Raw genomic sequence first — 24,033 nt, forward strand, 5'->3', positions numbered from 1 at the left:
ATCAGAAGACACAAAAATGTCTGAGATACCGTTGCCCTTTTCCAATAAACCAAGACTACAACATATTATAGTTCAAGACATACAACATTGGATGAGCTAGAGATAAGGGTGACTTTTAACCAAGTTTTACGAATTACTTGTTGTATGCTTTGAGCTCAAAAAGTTATTGGAAGTAAAAAAGTAAGTAAACCAAACAGGGCTTTGGAGATTACAAGCTACCTAGACAACTAGTTCATTCAGACAAGCCCTATAAAAGTTAAAACAAAACAAAAAAGTGTCACTCATTCTCTCTCCAAAAACAAGACCCCCACTCCCACAAACACCTTAACCAATTCCCAATCCATGGAGAAGAAAGCGGCAGCAGCAGAAGGCGGAGCATCAAACAATTCTGCTACGCCAACACCAAACTCCGCAGAAAAACCACCAAGAAGAAGAGGAGTAAAACGTAAATCCATTTTCTCAACACCCACACCCTCAAAACGTCGTGGAGGCAAAACATCAACTCCACTTCCTCATTTTTACCAAAACAACCACAATGGCCCCATCACACGTGCTCGTCAATCTCCTAACAAACTCGCGGCCGCATCCGCTGCTGCTTCGTCAGCAGCAAATTCTTCTTTGTCGTCTTCCTCTGCTGCATTTAATGCAGCAGATGTTATTACTACTTCTTCTGATGTTAATAATCAGAACAAGAGTAATGAAATGTTGTTGATTCTGCAACCTCAAATTGGAGATGTGAGTGTTGGGTGTGAGGGAATGAAGTTATTGGGTGGAGATGAAGATGGGAAGGAGGAGAATAATAAGAAGAAGGGAGTTATGATTCCGGGTATTGAGGATGAATTTGAGGTTATTAGATCTCGTGATTCTAATGTTCATGTTGTTCCTACTCCTGCAGGTATCATTTTATTGTTTGCATTAGTGTTTTTTTGTGTAAATTGGTGTTAAATTTAGGGTTTTGTGACATAATTTGAGGAAACTTTACCTTTTTATTTGATTAATCAGATAAAAAGAATGTGGCTTTTGTGCTGTCTTATCGTTTAGTGAATGTTTTTGGTCAATTGTTGTAAGAATTTAGTGTTTCGGAATATAAAGGAATGATATTTAACGGTGGAAATGCTTGTTGACATTTTAAAACCGTGAAATCTTTAGAGAAGAAACACCTTTAGGTCAATATCATCCGCACTTTGGCACTTTGAAAACAAGCACAGCCGTAGCTGTAATGTAGGGAAAATATTACTAGCTTATTTGATTTCATAGTTAAAGGACCGCGAGTTATGTTTTTTATTTGGTTTTGATATGTATATGCAGCTTGGTTTTCGTGGACGAAAATTCATGGGATTGAGGAGCGGGGATTGCCTTCGTTCTTTAGTGGGAAGTCAGAGAAGCGGACACCTGATGTTTATATGGAGATTAGAAATGCGATCATGAGGAAGTATCATAATGATCCGAAGACGCAAATTGAGTCTAAAGATTTGTCTGAGCTGACGGTTGGAGAGTTGGATGCGAGGCAGGTGGTTATGGAGTTTTTGGATCACTGGGGTTTGATCAATTTTCACCCGTTTCCAGTGGTTGATTCTGAAAAAGCTGGAACCAAAACTGATGGATCAACTAAAACAGCTTCGTTGGCTGATAAGTTGTATAAATTTGAAGAGGCTATTTCCTGTTCTGATGTGGGTCATAAGCCAGACTTGTCTACTCAGGCAATGCCTCCTCAGTTGTTTCCGGAGTCTGCCATTCCTGACGAGGTGAGACCAGAGGGACCTGCAGTTGAGTATCACTGCAACTCTTGCTCTGCAGATTGTTCGCGGAAGCGTTATCATTGCCAGAAGCAGGTTGGTTGTCTTTAAAATGGTATTCATGAAACTTCCAAATATCTCTAGTGGTCTTAAGTGCATAGCTCGTATGGCATTGTTAGATTTGTTTTGGTACATTCAGCATGAATGCGGAGATAAATCTGGATATGTAATTTCTATAACTGCTTTAATCTTATCTTGAACTTACGTTTGAAATACCATTGGCTGAAATACAGAATCGAAGAATGAACCGCTTCTATTCTCTTAGAGCAAATAAGTCACTGTATATACTAAGTATGTAGCTCTCTTCTACTCATTTTCCATCACACCGAATGGCATGTATTATTAATTTTAGGGTTAACGAGTATTACTCCACTAGATGAGCCAATTAGAATTCCCACTAGATGGGAAATTAGGGTCTCCCCCCCAAATACACAAAAAAAACACGGTCAACCCAAGTTGACTTTTTTTGTGTTTGTATTTTGGGGGGAAACCCTAATTTCCCCATCATTTAACGTGTTGGAGATAGAGAATGTATATTCCTTACCAGATAAATTTAGGTTTTGAATTCTTGTTCAGTTATTCACCTGGAAGAGAAAGCTCCTTAAAAATGTTGTGTCAATATACATATATTGAAAAGAGCTGTAGATAGTCTGAATCCTTTAGATAGTTTGTTTAGCCCCCTTTTAAAGAAAGAAAATTAAATATTATGTACTGTCAAACTCTATAATGTCGTCAGAGGTCTTTGTCTGTTTGTATTTTGATAGATACCTAAGAGTTGAATTTGTTATTTGAGAAAGCACCAAGAACACAATTTTTAGCTTGGAATGGGCAGCATGATATTTAGGAATTTAAGCCTTTGTTATATTATAGCCAACTGGGATGTTGTCTTTTTGTTATTCTGCTCTGTCCTTTCTTCCCGCCTCGCTGTGGGTGTTTGCCTTATCTCTATGTCGACAGTCTTTAGTTCATGCCATAGCCAGGCTTTGAGTTGCTCCTAGAAAAGTGGGGCATGGGTGCAAAGGGGGATAGGCACATAGTTGCACTGTGGCAGTAACTTATGTTTGGATCGGGACATCGGGTACATGGTACCAATAAGTTTCTTTTCATCTTTCTATGGGCAACATAATGCTCAGCAATTTCAGCCTTTGTGATACTGTATCCAATAGGGATGTTGGTCAATTCGCAATGGTTTGTTGTCCTTTTTTAGGGCTGTGGATGTTGTCTTCCACTGTTTCCCTTGAATATTGAGATACTTAAATGACCTAGGCATGTAATCACATCTAGAAAAGTGGCCCATTAGTTCAACGGGTGATAGGCGCCTAGCGGTTCTTAATGGGAAGTCTTTTTGGTGGCATTTCTCTGCCACTCGAGTAGTATTTACAAAACTAGAAACCCTACTTACACTCTGTTACTGCTTCTGAGTTGGGTATTTGTACTTAAATACTTAATTTTACAAGAACCAATCCTTGCTAACTCTTGTTTTGAAATTGAATGAATGAATGCTTAACTACTCATACTCCATTACTTAACTACTCACACTCCATTACCATTTCAATGAATGAGTGAACTTTACTGATCAACAAAATAGAAAGAAAGCTTTTAGATAAAAATATAAAATTTTAGTTTTTCACTTTTTTAAGTCTATTTAAGTAGCTAACTTGAAAGTGATATGGTCAGACGGTTTTATCCAGTAACGAACTGTCTAAAGCACAAAATGATACTTTGCCCTTTTTTTTTTTTTTTGCTCGGTAAATGATACTTTGTCCTTTTCTCACATGTTTACATTTACTGTATGTCTCAGAGCGTATTATCGTCCGACTGGAAATTGAACTTTATGATTATCCTACCCAGAAAGTGAAGTCATTGTTCTTCCATTAAGTTTTATTTAATTAAATTTTTTTCTTGCTGATTGTTGTTTCTTTTCACAGGCTGATTTTGACTTATGTTCTGAGTGCTATAACAATGGCAAGTTTGATTCCGGTATGTCCCCTACTGATTTTATTCTCATGGAGCCTGCCGAGGCTCCTGGTGTTAGTTGTGGTAGTTGGACAGATCAAGAGACCCTCCTTCTTCTTGAAGCCTTAGAACTTTTTGGAGAGAACTGGAGTGAGATTGCTGAGCACGTTGCCACAAAATCTAAAGCCCAGTGTATATTGCACTTTGTTCAAATGCCAATAGAGGATGTCTTTTTGGAAGGCAAGGATGACTATGATGCCAGTCTCCAGGTTAACAATGTTCCAGGTTCCACCAATGATGATTCATCTGCTTTGATAGAATCTAATGAAACATTGGAGAGCAAAAGTACTACCGATACTGATTTACCTGCTGTAGAAGCATCTCATGCAATAATGGATAACAACAGTGGTAATAATGGTTCATCTACTTTGAGTTTATCTCCTAAAACAATGGAAAGCAAGAACGAAGCCACGGAGCGACCTCTGTCTCCAAAGTTGGATGATTCAGATCCAAGAGAGCCAGCTGAAGTCAAGATTTCTGAGGATATCAGTGCCAATTGTGCAATCAATGCCCTAAAGGAGGCATTTGATGTTGTTGGTTCTGGAGACTCGATTTCATTTGCTGATGCTGGCAATCCTGTAATGGCTTTGGTAAGTTTAGGTCCTCCCCAGGCATTGTTAATTTAAGGGCTACCATACTTAGTTAGTTGCTTAGAATTAGGTAACATCAACACAGCATTTTGTATTTGGGAAAAAATTGTGTTAACGCAATGTAGGGACAAGTGATGTTTGGGGATTATAAAAATTATTTGAGAATTATAGAGAATATTGATGAGGAACTTCTTTAAGGTAAATTTTATTTCAACACTCAGTATAAAAGATGAACTGTGATCAAGAAAGAATAAGTATCACGTCATTTGACATTTAATTTCTGTGTTTTTGGTGTTTCAAAGTCTTCATGTTCGACACTTAGCACCTTTCGGACACCAAGAAACACATTGTATCCTTCTTTCTGTTACATAGATTAGAGTGTGCTAGCATGCCTATGCATCACACTAGTCATTGTATCCTTCTTTAGTGATCTCAGGCTAACGCATCTACTAATCTCTACTTTTCTTTTTCCACAGGCAGCTTTCCTTTCTGGCCTAGTAGAACCTGATATTGCTGCCACATGGGCGTGTGGTTCACTGAAAGTTACATCGGAGGATTCTCCTGGCATTCAGCTGGCTGCAAGGCATTGCTTTGTTCTTGAAGATCCGCCAAATAACCTGAAGAAACCCCCTGCCTCTGAGAGGTTTGTGATGTGGACAATACATACCTTATTTAGTTTAGTGACATTTTGGAGTGGTAGATCTAACATTATATCAAACATGCAGTGCGGATGTAGAAATGGTTGATGGGGAGGCCAAACAAGATGGAAAGGCTCCAAAAGATGAATGCTTCATAGAAAACCCCCAGGTACAGAAAAATGTGTCAGTGGAGGCACAGAGCGACAAAGATCAGAACCCCCCTGCATCTGAGAGGTTTGAGTCATGGACCTTAAATACCTTGTTTAGTGTAGTGACATTTTGTAGTGGCAAATCTAACGTGATAAAAAAAAATGCAGTGCTGATGTGGAAATGGTTGATGGGGAGGTTAAACAAGATGAGGGAAAGGCTTTAAAAGACGAAAGCCAGAAAGAACACCACCAGGTGCAGAACAATGTGCCAGTGGAGGCACAGAACAACAAAGGTCAGAAAGAAGATGGCTTACAATTGCATAACCACGTGGCAGTTATTGATGGAATTGATCCATCTAAAGATTATACTGACAAGAAAATAGAGGACGCAGTTTTGAAAGAAACTGTTCCGTTGTCTTCTTCCCTAGACGAAGGCAAAGAAAATTCTGCTGCAAAGGAACGTGATTATGTGACTAACAAGGAGGATGTTGCACCTGGTACTGCAAAGGGGTCAAATGATTCAGAATTGCTAGAAAAGGATTGCTGTTATCCCAAAGATGAAGGAAAGGAAAATTGTGCCACAAAGAAACAGGATGATGGGACTAGGAACGATGTTTCACCCAGTATAATGAAGGATCCACATTCTCCGCAAGATGAAAGCAAAGAAAATTGTACTGCAAAGGAACAGGAAGATGTGACTACCATGGATGTTGCACCTGGTATTGTAAAGGAGTCAGCTCATTCAGGATTGCCAGGAGAGGACCAAACAAATTCTCTGAGTGAATCTGGTAAGACAGTTTTTCCATCAGAGGCTGCACCAAGTTCTGTGGAAGAGTCAACTGATGTAACCCCATCAGGAGAGATCTCACAATCTTCAGAGGTGCCAAAAGATGTAGATATGGTGTCTGCTTCAATTCCTTCTGAAGACAAGGATCCTCAGGAAACAGTTGCACCTACTCTGGCTATTGAAAGTGGAGCTGACCCAGGTTGAGACTTTAGCTCTTCTCATTTCATTTTTATTTGAAAATATGCTAATATTCAAACTAAGTGCTAATATTCAAACTAAGGATGTTGACCTAGCCCAATTGAACTGTAGATTATCATCTTTTTGTTTTTGTTTTTGTTTTTGTTTTCGTTTTCGTTTAAAGGTATTGCCCACAAGGCAGAAGTTGTTCACGTGTATTCTGCCCCTTTTTGTAACTGACCAAGGGAAAAATACAAGTTTACCTGATTTCCGGGCTGCTATATGGGCCTACTTTTTGTTTAATCCTATATCTTTCTTTTTCTTCTATATATTGCAGGTCAATGTGTTTCGAAAGTGGTAGAGTGTGAAATTGAGAAGAATAGGAACACGACAGAAACCAGAGATGATGATAATGTGGAACCGTTAAAAAACCGAGATCAACATAGTGTAGACAAAGTAAAGCGAGCTGCACTCACCGTACTTTCAGCTGCTGCCATGAAGGCAAAACTTCTTGCAGATCAGGAGGAACATCATATTCGACAGCTTGCAACATATTTAATTGAGAAGCAGGTATCATCAGTCATCATTGGTACTTGGGGATCATAATTTAATGCTCTTGAGAACAACACTAGAGTTGCATTTAAACCGTCTCAATCTTTAGAACAGGAAGTTGTTTAAAAAAATTCACTTTGTTTTAACTCATCATGCTTTAATCAGGACATTCACGAATTTTAGTTCCAATATTGTAGAAAGTTCTAAATGGTTTTGGTATCAGAACCAAGTAGAGTTATATGGGTGATAGCTAAGCTGGGAGTCGAGAGTTGGTAAAGCTAGTCTAGAATAGAATCGGATCTATGCAATGTGCTTGATTATTATTTGTTTGGTTTAATCTGATTTAGGGAGTGAGTAACAAGTTTAGGAGATGTGAGGTATCATAAGTCGAAGAATGAAAAAAGAGAGTATATATGCATATTCATTTGAGGTGGTTCAGGCTAGCTCACGTAGTAAATGAATCAAATGGAAGTCTAAGCTCTTTAAAAAATAAAAATCAAATGATCAATGACAGATGGTCTAAAACACAGTTGGAGTAACAAATAGAAGAACAACCATACAATATACATTTTTTTTAACTCTCAATAGAGTAACAGAATTAAGAATTCAAGAGGTTGAACTTGATGATTGAAGTCTTCGCTTCTGTCTTTGAAGATGATGAGGAATGTCTGTAGAGGATGTGATCTGGTCATAGTATCTTTGGAGCAGGTATCAACCTTCCCTCTAGGGTTTAACAACAAGTCTTCCCGTTTCTATTTTAAACCCTAATTCTAGGTTCTCCGCTCTAGTAATTCTTGAAGGTGTCTAGCCTTGGGAGGTGGAACCCAAGGTCTTAGGTTTGGTAAAGGGAATTAAGGGTATGTGATATAAAGCTCTAACTATAAAAAATTTAAAAAGAAAAACAACTTGGCTTCCCTTCTCAAGGAGATTACGATGCATATTCATAGTGGGAAGGTTCTTTACCCACACATCTATTACAAAATACTCCCAGGTCAAGATGAAAGTTTAAAATTAGTTGGAGAATTGTTACTCGGGTGCCTTGTCTGATAAGAACACCCCTTATTAGTATATGGATTTGCTGATTGGGACACCCTGGTACGGATTTTCTGTAAGGATTCAAAATACTCCCTAAGTTGAGTGGAAGCATACTGCTTCGTAAACATTTGCTCCATACTTGAGTTCTTCGACTTAGTCCGTTGTGGTGATTAAAAGACCATCCTAAAGTGACCGTCTACTTGGTACATCCTCGTAAATCATGTTCACATTGTTTTTTTGGGCTTGGTCTTTTGCTTAGCTTATTGGGTTTCCTATATAGAAGTTTTCTGAAAAAAAAAAGGAAAATCCTTAGATCTTGGTATTGAGAGTTTGAGGCACCTTAGATCCTCTTAGATCAGCCTTAAATTCTCCTGGATAAAAAAGGGTTCCCCCTTAAAGGGTTTTAGATCCTACTGTAACGATTCTGGTTTGGAGATGAACATCCTAATTGTTGATGTCCGACTCATCCCTGTTATCTTTGCCATCTTATGCTACCAGTCCTTTATCTTTAAGTGGATAAGCTACTTGATGCGGAGCATGCAACACACAATTTAAATAATTTTTTTTTTTGGATAATAATGATATAAATCATTAAATCGTGCCAGCCCATAGGTGTTTTTATTATGTCTTTTTTAAAATTTGTTCGGAAGTTACTTATTTGCCCTTTCTTTGTTATGATAAATAAGGGCTTGTAATTCAGCAGGAGTTTGGAGTTGATGTTATTAACTTATTAAGTTATTGAGATAATTAAAGGTGTGATTTATAAGGTTTTATGAAGAACTAGGGTTTGTAATTTCAATGTAATGTTTAGGGGTCCTCCAATTGATAAAATCCATTAGTTGGCATCAGGAGTGCGAATCTTTCCTTGGGAAGAAGAATATATTTAATTCTTTTCAGAGTTTCATGAATTGAAAAAAGAAAATAAAACCTAAAATTATGTCTACAGATTTGTACGATTCTTCTACAACTCCTTTCTCCGGTTGGGTGGGTTAGGTGCTACAACTCCTTGTTCTTGATTGGATTGTTAGAGGTTCTTGGTATGAAGACTTGTCAAACTTGTTTTCGCTTAATAAATTTCTACGCTGGATTGCTTTTGTTGGAAGAGATTACATGGTAATCAATTTTGAAACCACACCACTACTAACATTTTAATGAGATCTAGTTGTGGCTCTGATATCACATGATTCAAATCACAACTGTAGTAGAGGAGAAAACACAAATATTTTATCCACCTAAAATATACGCATATGGAGATTGTCTTTTGTTGCAATAAAACAAACTTACAAGATACAAGAGGTTGAACTTAATGTTAGAACTTAGAGTATCTCAGTTTCTTTCCTACTAGGCTGGAAAGAGTACCTCGTGAACTTCTACTACCTCTTGGAGTGGCCCTCAACCCTCCTAGGTTTTACAATACTCAGTTCTTTGCTTTTCCTCCCTAGTTAGGTTCTCCTCTCTAATATTAACTCAGTTTGAACAAGATGAAACACATACTTTGGGAAGAATATCTACCCACAGTAGTGATTAAATACTTTCAATTCGACTTTTGAGGTGACTTATCGGCGTATCGCTTATCTGGAGTTCCTCCTGGATCACTAAAATGCAGTGGTTTGCTGCAAATTAGAGGCTTCAGATTGATGGTAGTAGGTTGGGCATACTTTGAATTTAGGTTCCCATAAAGAATTTGAAGACACGCTTTTACTTCTATAACTATGAATACCACAGTGAACTTGTGTTGCACGGGTACGGCTGAGACTTCAGGGACACTCCGAAGACACTGCATTTTCAGTTAAAATATGGAGTGTCCGACATGGGTGCGGCTTCTATTTTGAAGTACCTGCGCAACACAGCAGTGGATACTGATGATCCTAAATTTGGGAGATGATGAGGAGAGGCTGGTGAGGGTGCCTATAATGACCAAAAACATGATTACACTCATGCAGTGCATAACACGTGTTGGAGCAACGGTCAAGAATGTCCAAGCTCCATACCTCTCATTCTGGATAGTTAGCATACTGTTTTAGTTGTCGTAAATTTCCAAATTGAATTTCCTACTTTCCTTTTATTATGTACTTTTTTGTTTCCTAGTAGAGGTTTCTTGGGTAGCAAGAAAACCAATTGTCACAAAGGAGCTTGCATTAAGAGAAAGAAGTTTGTTGAGTTATAAAGATTTGAGAAATCAAGTTGTGTTTTCTAGGGTTTTGGTTACTTAAATGGATATTCAATGAAATTGCCACCAATATCAGTTTACATCAAATATGATTGTGTTTCCCCCCTATGTTTCTTTTTTGTTATTACCTTGGATGGCTAGTAGTTTATAATGACTGAGGAGGTTCTGAGCTCTGAGTTACTTATACATCTTTTAGTGTTTTTTTGACTACATTATATTCACTGGTTCTTTGACTTCTTTCATCACTCTTGTTACTGTATTCCATGATAAAGTCTTGACTTCGGAAGGTTTTTATTTTTCAGTTACATAAGATAGAGACCAAGTTAGCTTTCTTTCATGACATGGATCATGTGACGATGAGAGCTAAAGAACAAATGGACAGGTCAAGGCAGAGGCTTTATAATGAAAGAGCCCAAATAATTGCAGCCCGATTGGGTTTACCTGCAACCTCGTCTAGAGCAATGCCGCCGTCAATACCTAGTAACAGAGTGGCTCTGAGCTATGCAAACTCAGTTCCAAAGTCACTGCCAAATATGAACTCTCAAAAGGCACCAGTTAATACATTTCCAAAGGCATCTCCTTCCCCCTCGTTCTCATCTGTTTCTAACGCTGCCCGTGGAGGTTCAGCTCATCCTTCTTGCTAAGGAAAGTTTCTTCCGCAGGAAGAAATAAGTGACCTGTCATGCATGCTCTTCTCTTTAAACATTCAGTGGATGTGCGATATGGACCATAAATCATCAAGTAAGTTTATACTGTTTTAACCGAAAATCTGCTAGTTTCTGTATTGGATTGAGATTCTAGTGTTCCCATTTGTTTGACACACCCAGTAAATGTGGAACAGATGATCAAGCAAGGATGCAGTGTCTAGACTCTAAGAGGCATCTTATCTAACCTAGGGTGTTCTCTTGAATTTACTTGTTATTCGCATGCTGGAATCCTCTTCAAACTCATTATAGCTGTTCCACTTTAGTTTTAGCTGATATTTAAGTTTTTAACTTTTTCTGGCATAGTCCAGTGGTGCGGTTACGGTTGCTTGGTCCACTACTTTGTGTTTGCCTCAACCCACATGCTGTTATCTATAATCTATCTTTGTTACCTTGGTTTAAAGTTGCTCAACTGAATCTCTTAGCTTTCATATAACTTTCGTTTATTTGGACATTGCAAAAAGGTATGGCAAGTGGTCAACTGGTCAAGCATTGGGAGGTTGGGTTCAGTGTCTTGGGTTTGATTCCCATCTTCATCAGGGAAAAGGGGAAAAGGGGTTAAAAAAGTAAATTTGTAACTGTAATTTAAAAAGAGTGAAAGAAGAGTATGGCAAGTGGGCTGGGAGATCTACTTGACTGGTTTAGATCTTTCAGTATTTATTTAATTGTTTATTTATTTTACCTGGGTAGATCTCCTAGATGAGACCCATTGTTTGTTCTCCTCAAGAATGTTCCATGGAAGGAAAATATGTGGTTAGGTACTTAGAGGATTAGAGAGGATGATGCTTTCCAATTTCTGAGCAACTGAAGCTTTTTTGTGTCGTTTGTACAGAGTCCAATTAATTCCGTACTTTGTTTGCTTTTACCAATCATTAAGGAAAAGAAGAATGTGGTGATTATATGTTATGTATAATTTTGGTTGCAGATGGAAATTTCAGGTGTGGCGTCATTGGTTTCAATTTCTGGTTGAACTGGAGAATATGGTGTTACTAGAAGTGCATATGATGGGATTCAATGGCGTTTAACACATGGTGTGGGTCTACTTAAATTTCCTTGATGCTACTTTACTGACAAAAAATACTCGTACAGCTATGGTTGTCATCTGATTCTTTGCATCTTCTTTACGAGAAAGTGTGAAACGGCTTGAATTTCTCTCTTCACATTGTTCTTTACGGAAAAGCTGCAGTTTTGTTCAAGGTGAAACATGATAATTGTACAATTATTTACTTATTGGTTTGTGACGATGATCATTTTTTCCGATCATTGTAGTATGTAAGATCATGGATTCTGATGGCAAGTAGTGTGCCACAAAATGAAAGAATTACTTGTTTCCGAAATGTTGAATATGTATATAACTGTAGCTCTTGTCTGTGCTAATGCTGCATCTTATACCAATTCATTAAGGAGCCGAGATTCATGCATACAAGTGATAACTCAGGTACTGTATACTTGACCAAAAGTTCCATAAGAAAATAATTTGGGATTTTAATTTGTTGAAGAAGCTCCCTGCCTATGGATGTGATCCGACTATCTAAACAAAATGAATGGGTTGAGATGATTTATTGTTGTTTTCTGTAACCTGGGCCCTGTGAATCCTTGGTTGATTAATATAGGACTTCTTTCTTGCATCTGCATAATTTTCCACTTATATATAGAATTGATGCTACAGATCAGCGACACATGATTTCTTGTTTTTTTTGAAAATAATAATGGTAGAGCCCGTACTTCTCTTCCATGAGATTTGGCCTTGTGGGTCAACCCTGTGGCTTCTATGAGGAAGGCGCACTGAGAAGGCAGCTGTTAAGGAGGCGGCATGGACCTTTGGAGAACTCCTTTTGCAAGGTTAGTTAGTTGAATGTCCGCTGTTCCGTTATTTACTTATTTAGTATGCACTTTATAATACCGACACCATATTTTAGTATGCCAATGGATAAAAGAAAAGTATGTACTATATAACATCCGTGCACAATTTTTTAAAAGTAATTTATGTTGGATACAATGCACGGAGATTTACGTGTTATACACTTTTACAGTTATACCTCATTTTTTGGTATTTTGCTGTGTTGGATATGGTCATATGGATACATGTAACAGATTCAATGTCTTAGGCTATGCACTACCAGGTTATGAATGGGTTGCTAGTATAAGTACCTCGATGTGATTAGCTATTGTTTGAAACCACTACTGCTTCAAACACCAATCTCTTAACTGTTTGTTTTATCTATTTATTTAATTATGTTTTTATAACACCAAACTCTTAATGCGATCATCTTCCGTCTTTGTCTCCGTCTTTGTCTCGCCCTGCATTGAAAGACTTTGACTTTGGGATCAAAGATTGAGAATTTCACTCGTTCCTTCTCAATTTGCAGTTTCTCCATCTCTTTTACCTCCTTGAGAATGGGTTCAAGTTCCTCTATCATCGAGAGGTTTCTCATTCTTAAATAGATCCCAGTTTGATTGCTACAATTGTAGGAATTTTCAGAATTAGGTTTATTTACTATTTTGAGATTATTTAGCCTAGGTATTTTTTGGAGAATTTTCAATTACAAATGTAGGAGTTATGATTACATTTTTTAAATTAGCAGATGTTGTTGCTGTCATGTTTAAAGTGTTGTATGCTTTTCGCCAAGTCGGTGAATGAATTGTTAATGTTGTCTTTTGTGTGAGAAGAGTTTCTCTTGTGCACACGTGAGTTGATATTTTTCGTGTGATTGCATGGGAGAACTTGACATTCCCATCATCAAATTGTGAGTTTCAAGTCCGATTGTTGTGTACAACAACTGTTGTGGTTCACAAGTCGGCAACAACTGGTTCAAGATACTTCACTGTCGGCTTTGTATTCTGTAATTGCATGCAAGGGCATCACTAATGTTCATATGTAAATTTGTAATAAGTATGTTAATTGTGTTTTTGAAACCTAAACTTGTCAAATACAACTATTCCACTGTTACTTTTAGAAACTAACGTTAGAGTGTCCTATTAATTGTCTCTTTGGTTTGCAGTGTACAGGTATCCTGATCAGTTTAGCAATTCTGAAACGTTGGACTCCAACCTGAGGGTGAAGACGTGAGGTTCCCTCAGCAGACATTCCAAATACATATATACTTATTTAGAATAGCGAATAAATGACTTACTCTGTATGCTGTTTGTTTAGTGGACTGTGGAAAGGTGACATTTAGCTAGCCACTAACAGTGAACATCACCGATATTTTCAAGGTTGTGACGAGACTTGATGGTCGCATAATTTTTCTACAGAATTTTCTTCAAACAATCAAAACTCAAGGCTTTACTGCTTCGATGCCTTTTATGGGAGTTAATCTTTGCTTCTTGTGCGTCTTCAATACCTGCATGGGTTATTTACTTGTTAAGATTTATACTAGTATTAATGTAAATTCAGAATGGTTTCCCGTTAAACCTAGTTTTTGATGCTGTGACGCCTTATCAGGGAGCTAGTATAATTTCTTCTTTATTCAACTCTGGATCAATTCCCTGCAATAATTGTTTAGTAAGTCTAATTTGATTGGTCAATATTATCAAACTTACCAATTGAAAGTTTGAAACAGCTGCAACTCATCGGCTGGGCGTAGTTCTTAAATAATTCACTGGTGCAGTTACTCCAGTTGTATGAGACACTGCTGTAATTTTAGTCTTTACAACGTTGTTGTATTTTGTACTGTAAATCCAAGCTTCTGGTTCAATGAAAGGGAGTTGATCAGATTTTTTTTTAGTGAATGAGAATGAATGCTGTACTGTAAACTGAAATGACCTGAAATGGTATTATTTTCCGACTGACGTGAGCAGGTGTTGAAAATCTGCAACAGGAAAAAAAATATAATCTGCAATTTTTTCCCCAACTTCCCAGCTTAAGGGTCTGCCTTGATAAAAATTCCCACTTGCTGGGCAAATATATAGTAGGAATATAATTTTCCACTTAAAAATTTGTCAGGAATAATTCTAGTGGGAAAATTTTATTTTGCATCTGCTTGTTTTGCACAATTTGCATCAATTGGCAAATGACATTTGCCAAATTTGCTGGTGCTTGATAACACAATTTTCCACCGGCTAATAATTTTTAAAATTTCTTTTGTATTTAAAATGTTTCATTAATATTAAAAAGTTAATTCATATTAATTACAAAAGAGTGTCTTGATTGGAGTAAAGAAATATAAAATGTATCAAGAACACCAACAACAACATTGACGAAAATGTAGGAAACAAAAGTTGAATAGAAAGGATTAACTAGGGCATTACTGCCCACTATCATACGTTTTGATATCTAGGATCGTTGTTAACTTGTTATCCATTAATCTGACTTCTTTATTTCTCTTGGAAGGACGTGTTCTGATTACAAAGGAGTTTGTTTATGGTCAATGAGAAAATGAAGAGCAGAAGCATTGAAGTTTTATTTTCACCATTTCTTTTTTTTTAAAAAAATTGGTATATAAATTTTGACAATGTAAAATGACGAGGGAATTAGCGATACCCCCACATTTAAAGATCTCTTTTGTGATACCCCCACATTTGAAGATCATTTGTGATACCCCACATTTGCAACTTCAGTCGTTGAGTTTACCGAGTCAAACCATAAGAAAAAAATCCAAAAAACTCAAAAAAAATAAAATAAAATAAAAAGCGAACTAATTAACTAGTGGAGGTTACCAAAATACTCCTCCATTAAAAGAAAAACAAACAAAAAAAAAAAGAAGGGGAAAAGAGTGGTCATGAGTTAAGAAAAACACAAAGGGTGTCGTGCAGTCTCTAGTTCTCGATCTTCAGTTGACGGTAATGGCGAGGAGAAAAAAGAAAATAGTTAACATTGTTAGTAGCAGTGATGAGCAAGATTATTCTGACAGCTTTAGTGAAGATTGTGGTTGTGGTGAGAATGAATCGACTAATATTAGCGAATTAGTGAAGGTTGTGGAGGTGAATGGAGAAACCGAAATTAAAACCGAAGGTGAAAGTAAAGTTAAAGGCTTTCATGGAAGTTTATATGATAGAATTAGGGGTCTAGAATTTTATCAACCAACCATAGGGTTTTTCTATAAAATCAAAGAAGAAACACCAAGATTAACTGATCCTAATTTGGTTGATATGCAAACAAGTTGGAGCAAAGTTTTGTAAGTATTTTCATATGATCAAAATATTTATGTAGTCTCTTTTATGTAATTGTGATAATTGTTATCACAAAACCATTAATAATATGTTAACATTTATTTTTGCAGTGAGAAATTCAAATTGGATTACGAGACACTACAAGACAGAAATATTAGGGTGCATTACAGTGGCAACTGGAGTGCGAGTCCTAAGGTTGTTGGTGTTTGGATTGAATCAGATTACATAGGAGGTAGAAATTTTCTACTTGAAAATGTTAGTGCTGAGTACATTTTCTTTGATAATTTTCTGCCGTCATTTCTGCAGTCACTTCCAAATCCTTATGGATATACCATTAACATAGTGGATGATCCTATTTTTCTTACAAGGGGAGTAATAGTCCCTTTGGCAAATGATAGGGATTGTTTGATGATGATGAGAGAAGCAGATATCGATGATACTGGGTATGTAAATGTCTTTATTACTTTTGAGGCTATTGTTAAGGTGGATGAACAACCTGGTGTATTCTGTACTCCACCGATTAAGAGGGAAAAGAAGAGTAATGTTGTAAAGAAGAGGAAAAGAACTATTAATTATGAGAAAAATGATTTGTCAGAAGAGGAATTGGATCCAATTCCAGATTTGGTGGAAGATGTAGTTCTAACTGTGGTTGTAGAAGAATTTAATGAGTTGAAACCATATAATGTCAATATTGATCACATTGATCCTGAAGAAGTTTATAGGTCTGAAGAGTTTGAAAGTGAAAGATCTGAGGGATATGAACCAGTTTATGAAGATTTTATTGAACAAACTCAAGAATTAGTTGATGAAACAGAGGGTGAACTAGTACCTACACAGATGGAAGTTGAAGAGCCATATGTAGGCATGGAATGGTCTACATTGAAATCTTGTAGGACCTATTTGAGGTCATATGCCATTGCAAATAGGTTTGTTTACAAGGGGTTGAAAAATGATGGAGACAGAATTAGAGTTAAATGTAGGGGAACTGAATGTACATGGTTGTTCTATGCTAGGGTAATCAAATCAAAGAAGAGTGATGGATTTACTATTAGGTGTAATAAGTATGAAGGGCAACATAGTGGGAAGTGTAGAGGTGATAGCAAGTTTAAGAGCATGTTGGCTGATGCTATATGGGTTGCTGATAAGATGTTGGATACAGTGAGAACACATCACAAGGCTTATAAAGCTCAGATGATCAAAGAAGATGTGTGGAACAAATTTGGTGTGAAGATTTCCTATTACATACACGGCTTGGTATGCTAAAAAAAAAAATTATGGAACTGGTAAATGGTAACTACAAGGAGAGTTATGCAAAAGCTCCAGAAATGTGTGTCCAAGTGTTGAGAAGAAATCCGGGTTTTGTGGCTAGATGCTCAAGAAATGATGGAACTCTTCAATTTAATCATGTGTGCATTGCCTTTTCAGCTAGTATTAGAGGGTTTATGGAGGGATACAGACCAATAATAGGACTTGATGGTTGCTTTCTAAAAGGCAAATATGGTGGTGTGTGTTTGAGGATGGTAGCTTTAGATGGAAACAATGGTCTATTCCCAGTGGCAGTGTTCATATGCAGAGGAGAGAATAAAGAGACATGGGGAACATTCTTGGGTATTATGCATGAATACTTGTCAGACCATAAACAGAACCTCACTTTCATGTCAGATATGCAGAAAGGACTTAAAGAAGTGCTTCCTCTAATCTTTCCAAGAGCAGCTCATCGATTTTGCTTCAGGCACATGTACAAAAACTTCAAGAAAGAGTACAAGGGAGGCAAGCTATTTGAGGAATGGTGTTGGGGGGCAGCTAGGGCATATAGGCTTAGTGATTGCAATAAGATCCTTGCTGACTTGGAGAAGCATGACAAGAATGCAGTTGATTGGTTGAAGAAGAGAGATGTTACGACATGGTGTAGATCACATTTTTGGAGTCATACAAAATCAGAGCATGTGACTAATAATTGGAGTGAGAGTTTTAACAATTGGATAATGGATCTAAGGGACAAGCCAGTGTGTACATTTGTGGAGGAATTGGATTTGATGTTGATGACTTTTATGAGGAAAAGAAGAGCTAAGGCAATGGAGTTGAACATTAATGATGTTGTTCCTAGGGTGAAGGCAATACATGCAAAACAAGAAAAATACATACAACACTACATTTACAGATCTGCAACAGATACACAGTTTACAATGTTTAGTTCACTTGGTAGTCGATGGTTGGTTAACCTAGATAGGCAAGAGTGTGAGTGTAATGTATGAAAAATTAATGGCATACCCTGTATACATGCTGCTTGTGTCATTAATCAAAGAAGATTGCACTATGCAGGTAACTTACATTTGCATTCTCACTTCAATTTTTCTTTTGGTCTTCCACTGTCTTACTAATGGAGTTTTTGAACTTGCCAGCTACTGCAGTGAATACTTAACAGTGAAGGCATATAGTAGGTCTGTCCTACCTATACCCAATGACATAGACTGGGGTCAGGTACTTATTTATTGTTTTTAACTTCAATTTTACTCTTGAAACACGTGTATAACTAAACTAATATCAATAACATGCAACAGCCAATCACTGAAGTTCTATAACCACCATTGGATAGACCGGTAGGAAGACCAAAGAAAAATAGAAGAAAGGATGCATATGAGGGAACAAAAACAATGGAGGGACAAACCTCTGCAAAACCAAAAGCCATAAGAAGATGCAGCAAATGTCAGTTCACAAACCACAATGTAAGGACTTGCAAGGGCTTAAGTAAGAAGGAACAAGAAGAAGCTAAGGTAACAACAGTAGCTAGTGAAGGACCTGAAAGTAGTACTGCACCAAGGAAGAAATCACAGCCCAGGAAGACTAGTCAAGTTGAAGGTGGACTAAATTCTACTTCACCAGTTGAGGAAGTTCAAAGTGAAGTTCAAGTTGAACCTCCAGCAACCATATGAACATGTCTTGTTGTTTTGTTAGTTTGTTAGTTTGTTAGTTTTAATTTTGCAGAGTTAGTTTGTTAGTCAATCCCTTGCTTCTGTGAAAGCTGTTGATATAACCAGCAGGATAAAAGATGTAGTGAGTTTTTTTATCTAAATACTGCCTTTTGTAGCACGAGTTACTTTCTTTTGCCTATTCTTATCTGGGCAGGGCTGTGAAGCATGTTAATAGTTCTAGGATCATATTGCTCTGTACTAAATTTACAATTGCTACAATTGTAGGTAAGGCGAGTGACTCATTTCTACAATTGCTCTGTATTAAATTTATTTACCAAAGCTGATGGTTAATCTTGATCTCTCATTGTTTGTAAGTAGTTGGTGACTTGTCGAAGCTTTAAATGGATGAGCCAGAGGGAAGCTACAGTAGCAAGGGTGATGGTATTAATAGTGTTGTGAATTCTAGCGAATTGATCCAAGTATTTAGTGTTTGAATTGCATGATCATTTGTTTAAACCAAAAGAGAAAAAGGAGGAATGGTATTGGCTTGACCAATACATAATTGTATTGCTCATCTTGGAATATATTGAAAGAATACTGGAACTTGTCAAAAACACTAGCTTAATTTTTTTTTTCAGTTTGCAGTTGATGTGTCTGAACTATAGCATCACCTGGTATTGAACTTCAGATTTTACATTGAAAACAAAAAAGAGTTACTTGATAATATCTCGTCTTATTCCAAGTGATGTAAAATCTGGATCTATTTGCGTATCCCATAGGAGAAATGTATGCAAATGATGCGCTGATTGAAGTCTGGTGTCTTAATTCTCTGCTATTGTTTCTGGCAATTTTCTGGAACAATGGAAAAGAAGACGAGAGCCAGCGAGGCTCGACTACGCTTCAGAGAAGGCTTTTAACTGCCTCCCTTAGTTCTTGCCATTCCTTTCCCAGCCTTTATTTAATTAGGAATTAAAAAAATTCTGACAGACTCACCATTTCTGACAGAAAATTTTATGAGAGACCATTTTTTGAGACTCACAAATTCCCAAAGTAAGGATGATACATACTATGTAGCATACTATTTTCTGGATGATACATACTATATAGTATCCTGTTGAGCCCCATTATCACTTGGTTCTCACCATTCTTACTGGAAGTTTTGGTCTGCCAAAATAAGAATGATATATACTATGTAGCATACAATTTTCTGGATGTTACATACTATATAATATCCTATTGAGCCCCATTATCATTTGGTTCTCACCATTCTTACTGGAAGTTTTGGTCTGCCAAAGTAAGAATGATACATACTATGTACCATACCATTTTCTAGACGGTACATACTATATAACATCCTGTTGAGCCCCATTATCACTTGGTTCTCACTATTCTTACTAGAAGTTTTGGTCTGCCAAAATACATACTATGAAGCATACTATTTTTTGGATAATACATACTATATAACATCCTGTTGTTTGTTTTTCTTTTAGTGGAGGGGTATTTTGGTAACCTCTACTATTTAATTAGATCGATTTATTATTATTATTTATTATTTTTTATTTTTTTTTGTTTTGAGTTTTTAAGGTTTTATTTTCTTACGGTTTGACTCGATCAATTGTTGACCGACGACGGAAGTTGCAAATGAGGGGTATCGCAAATTATCTTCAAATGTGGGGTATCGCAAAAGAGATCTTTAAATGTGGGGGGTATCGCTAATTCCCCCTAAAATGACTACACTTATCTTCATAAACCAAAGACCCAAGTCCAACTTGTTTCCGCCAAATGCTAATTGAGTAGAGCAAGAAGAAAGGAATGGCACTCAAACGCCGCTCACTTCTACATCACTCTCTACTCTCTCCTTTCATTCTCACTTCCCCCAACTCTAGAAAATCTTTCCACCTGCACTACACCACACCACACCTGCACCAGCACACACGAGCAGGCATCACACCACCTGCAGCACACCACCCCACCCCACCTGCACCAGTACACACGCAGGGCCGGCTCTGAGGGCAGGCCAACTAGGCGGCCACCTAGGGCCCCCAGCTTGTTAGTTAAATTTTGGGCCCCAAGTATAATTTTATACCCACTAGACCACATGTAAATGACTCAAGGTTGTTCAGTCCAGTCAAATTATGTGCAGTCCAGTCCACTCAAACATTGGCCCACGTCTTCTCATGTAAAAAACTTATTTTTTTCTCAATAATATAGGCCCATTTTAAAAAACTCGCCTTGGGCCCTCAATTTTCAGGGCCGCCCTGTACACACCACACCACCTGCATTAGTGTGATGATTTTCTTTGCTTTCATCTTGCGGATAATGCGGACCCTTCATTAGTGCGACGATTTAAGGGGAATTTTTTTCCATCTGTTAAACCATGTACACAATCTTGTTGCTCGAATCAATGATATTTGTATTTCTGTGAAGCAGGAAGATCAAGTTATTGTTAATTTTTGGTCTAAATAATAAGTTGCCCAATCCTTTTGTGTGATTGTTTATCGAAAAAAAGTGTTAATATAGTGCTGTTGAATTCTAATGCCATAAAGTTTTCTATAGTCACTACTCCTTAAATTACCTTTTCAGCGTGAATGCCGGAATGAAACGGATATGAGTCCCAAAAAGTATTGCTTCATCTCCCATAGAGACTCGATTACGTGCCATTCATTGTCCAACTAGGAGTCATATAATAATGTTAAGTCGGTCGAAATAAAACAATATTTCAATTGAATTATTATTATTAAGTTGAAGAATGGAGCTGGTGTCTCGGCTCGATTCATATTCCGACTACATCCGAGTTCGTGCAGTTTGCCCAGCTTGGAGATATTTTCTACCAAAAATACCACTACATATACCTTTTGGACTACCAGGTTTGATTCACCCCCCTCGCAAATTTAATACTGGTGCTTTCAATCTATATATGGGGGATGGGGAGGTTTGTAGTTTGCAACTACCTAAGGTTAAAGGTGGGTTTTGGAAAGGATCGTCAAAAGGATGGCTAGTACAGTTAGAAAATAGCCCTTCCATTAGTCTTATAAATCCGTTAACGACTACTCAGATGCAGCTTCCGCCCATGTGTGTTGGAGTATAATCCAGAGATAATTGGTAGGGAATTTGTAGTGTGGGTTCAGGAATCATGTGAGTTCTTCAGTTTCGATAGGATGAACAACTTTTTCATTGACAAGCTGGTGTTATCTTCGAGTCCCAGTGGAAAGAATTGCCTAGCCGTGGCTATCGTTTTTCATGAAAATAGCGGTAAGTTAGCTTGTTGCCGACTTGGAGATGAGAGATGGAAAATTGCTGAATTGTATAGAGATATGGAATTGGAAAGAGTTAGGATTGTTGCTATTGAGGATGTCATACACTTGGACGGAAAGTTTTATGCTCTAGACTACAGGGGAAGGGTGATAGTTTTATTTGACGAGGAGGTTGAGGCTTCTACTCCAAAGGCAATTCTTTTTGCGAGTCAACCAGAGGGATTTTGTTGTTGGGAAGGCAAGCTATATTTGGTGGAATCGTCAGGTGAGTTGCTAATGGTTAATCGGCGTGTGAAAGAAACTTGCGAAAGTTATCACACTTACAAATTTAATGTATTCAAGTTGAATATTAATTCCAATTCCCCTGCAAAATGGTCACGGGTGGAGAGTTTAGGCGATCAGATGTTGTTTCTGGGACAGGGCGAGTCTTTCTCTATGTCGTCTCGCAAGCTACCATGTCCAGGGAAAGGGAATTGTATTTACTTCACTGATCACTGATGACAATGTAGATTTCAATTATTGTTTGAAATCTCAGAAGAAGGCATTTCAGAGGATAGCAGGTTCAGATACTGGTGTGTTCAGCTTGGAGGATGGGACATTGCCATTAGAATTTCCGGGATATGAAGGTCGATGTCCGGTACATAATGACTGTCGAACAAGAATATTGCCACCGCCAGTCTGGGTCACACCAAATTCCTTCTAGTTGATTTGTTTTCAAGTTTGACTCGTATGAACAACGGGGTAGGTTACCCACACGAAGGTGCAATGAAACCTGAGAATCTAACGCAACCAATTTTTTTGAATTTTTACTAAGAGCATTTCCAATGGAAGCCACTCTTATTCACCTCCACGTCAGCTCTATTTTCCTTCTTTTCCACTGTTTTGGTGAAAAACAAGGTGAAGCTGCCCATTGCAAAAGTGACTATTATTTTCGGACGGGATGTTTGATTCCGTCTGATTGTAAAAATAAAAAAAATGCACCGGACGGAATGAAACATCCCGTCTGAAGTATAAAAAAAAACCGAAAAAACACGCGAAAAAAAACCCCGAAAAAATGTAAAAAAACACACGAGACAGAATAAAACATCCCGTCCAAAGTTCCCAACTCAACTACTATCTCGGTTAAAGGTTTCACTATCGTTTTGACTTGGGAAAATAGTCACTTTGATATTCACCTTTGCATTGGGCAAAACAAGTTTTTGACCATTTGGAGGTGAATATTGTCAGATCCCCTTGATATTCATATGCATTGGGAATGCTCTAATACTCTTATTTTGTTTCCTTGTTGTAATTCTTTAAAGAACGCCTAACCAGTGAGTTCTTGGTTGTAAAGCTTCTTTCAGTCCTGAATAGATAGATTGACGTAGGTGCGAGTTTTATTAGCATTGTGATGCTGGGCGACCTTCATCTCTTCACAAATATTTCACATTTATTAGTAGAAAAATCAGAAATATCAAACAATAAACCACATGTTTTCATCTTTTTCATATATTGAACATTCACATGTCCTAGTCTACCATGACATATATTAAAAGAGTCAAGCAAATAAGCAGAAACATATTATTCTCACTCATAATAATGTTTTCAAGTACAATCAACGTGAATATACCACTATTATTACAATAACATTTCCCAACAAAACTCATTCTTACTCAAAACAAACTTATCACTTTCAAAAGACATTTTGACACCAGCTTTTCCTAGTAGTGACACAGAAATTAGATTATGATGAATCACAGGAACATGGAGAACATTCTAAGTGAATTGAAAGGGTTTTTCCTAAAGTTAATTTCAGAAAAGCTTGTATGTTCCCTCAATAGGAACTAACCTTGAGTCATCTATATAGACTTTTTCATCTTTCACTAGTATGTAATCTGAGAAGGCTTCAACATCACCACAAATGTGGCAGGTAGCAACAAAATCTAGTACCCAGTTCTTCTTTCCTGTAGCAATGAAAACCTGGGACACTACAACAACAATTATGTCATCTCCCTAAACTAAATTAGTGTTGGGAGGGTCATCTGTGTCTTTCTTGTGCTTCCACTGAAAAACTCTGTGTCCTGGTTTACCACAAACATAACATCAATTTCCATTACCGGCCAGTACCACTCCTTTTAAAAGAAGGGCCTTTGACTTTGAAA

General features: G+C 37.4%; 3 protein-coding genes and 1 pseudogene across 5 annotated transcripts; all 4 read left to right on the top strand.

Annotated features, from left to right (window-relative positions):
- Positions 1–258: 258 nt before the first annotated feature.
- CHB3 (DNA-binding family protein) lies at positions 259–14,341 on the top strand. Of its 3 annotated transcripts, XM_086584501.1 has the most exons (12): positions 259–895; positions 1,309–1,832; positions 3,725–4,402; positions 4,879–5,045; positions 5,128–5,274; positions 5,358–6,175; positions 6,491–6,723; positions 10,213–10,651; positions 11,540–11,811; positions 12,331–12,367; positions 12,412–12,456; positions 13,617–14,341. In XM_086584501.1, exons 1-8 carry the CDS (start codon positions 343–345, stop codon positions 10,552–10,554), a joined length of 3,462 nt encoding a protein of 1,153 aa, XP_086440627.1. In that variant the 5' UTR covers positions 259–342; the 3' UTR covers positions 10,555–10,651; positions 11,540–11,811; positions 12,331–12,367; positions 12,412–12,456; positions 13,617–14,341. The 3 variants fall into 3 exon arrangements, with proteins under 3 accessions (XP_086440627.1, XP_086440622.1, XP_086440613.1); XM_086584496.1 differs by having other exon boundaries at positions 12,331–12,456; XM_086584487.1 differs by lacking the exons at positions 12,331–12,367; positions 12,412–12,456; positions 13,617–14,341 and having other exon boundaries at positions 11,540–11,951.
- A 796-nt stretch (positions 14,342–15,137) lies between these two features.
- Positions 15,138–19,000, top strand: LOC147514651 (uncharacterized). Its single transcript, XM_086584508.1, has 4 exons — positions 15,138–15,731; positions 15,837–18,048; positions 18,129–18,207; positions 18,288–19,000. The coding sequence occupies exons 1-2, from the start codon at positions 15,400–15,402 to the stop codon at positions 16,987–16,989; spliced, it is 1,485 nt and encodes a 494-aa protein (XP_086440634.1). The 5' UTR covers positions 15,138–15,399; the 3' UTR covers positions 16,990–18,048; positions 18,129–18,207; positions 18,288–19,000.
- On the top strand, positions 17,001–18,659 carry LOC147514652 (uncharacterized). Its single transcript, XM_086592647.1, has 3 exons — positions 17,001–17,938; positions 18,129–18,207; positions 18,468–18,659. The coding sequence occupies exons 1-3, from the start codon at positions 17,001–17,003 to the stop codon at positions 18,657–18,659; spliced, it is 1,209 nt and encodes a 402-aa protein (XP_086448773.1).
- Positions 19,001–20,956: 1,956 nt separating the features above from the next.
- Positions 20,957–23,360, top strand: LOC147514653 (F-box protein SKIP23-like; annotated as a pseudogene).
- The last annotated feature ends 673 nt before the right edge of the window (positions 23,361–24,033 follow it).

This window comes from Coptis chinensis, chromosome 2 (assembly GCF_015680905.1).
Source record: "Coptis chinensis isolate HL-2020 chromosome 2, ASM1568090v1, whole genome shotgun sequence".
Classification (NCBI taxonomy): domain Eukaryota; kingdom Viridiplantae; phylum Streptophyta; class Magnoliopsida; order Ranunculales; family Ranunculaceae; genus Coptis; species Coptis chinensis.

Bases quoted from the DNA above. Each gene is read 5' to 3' on its own strand.
- LOC147514651 (XM_086584508.1), top strand. From the start codon at position 15,400: ATGGCGAGGAGAAAAAAGAAAATAGTTAACATTGTTAGTAGCAGTGAT. The intron at 15,732-15,836 runs GTAAGTATTTTC...TTATTTTTGCAG, and splicing joins ACAAGTTGGAGCAAAGTTTT to TGAGAAATTCAAATTGGATT.
- CHB3 (XM_086584496.1), top strand. From the start codon at position 343: ATGGAGAAGAAAGCGGCAGCAGCAGAAGGCGGAGCATCAAACAATTCT. The intron at 5,046-5,127 runs GTTTGTGATGTG...TCAAACATGCAG, and splicing joins AAACCCCCTGCCTCTGAGAG to TGCGGATGTAGAAATGGTTG. The intron at 6,176-6,490 runs GTTGAGACTTTA...TATATATTGCAG, and splicing joins TGAAAGTGGAGCTGACCCAG to GTCAATGTGTTTCGAAAGTG.
- LOC147514652 (XM_086592647.1), top strand. From the start codon at position 17,001: ATGGAACTGGTAAATGGTAACTACAAGGAGAGTTATGCAAAAGCTCCA. The intron at 17,939-18,128 runs GTTGGTTAACCT...TGAACTTGCCAG, and splicing joins AGTTCACTTGGTAGTCGATG to CTACTGCAGTGAATACTTAA. The intron at 18,208-18,467 runs GTACTTATTTAT...AGGACTTGCAAG, and splicing joins ATGACATAGACTGGGGTCAG to GGCTTAAGTAAGAAGGAACA.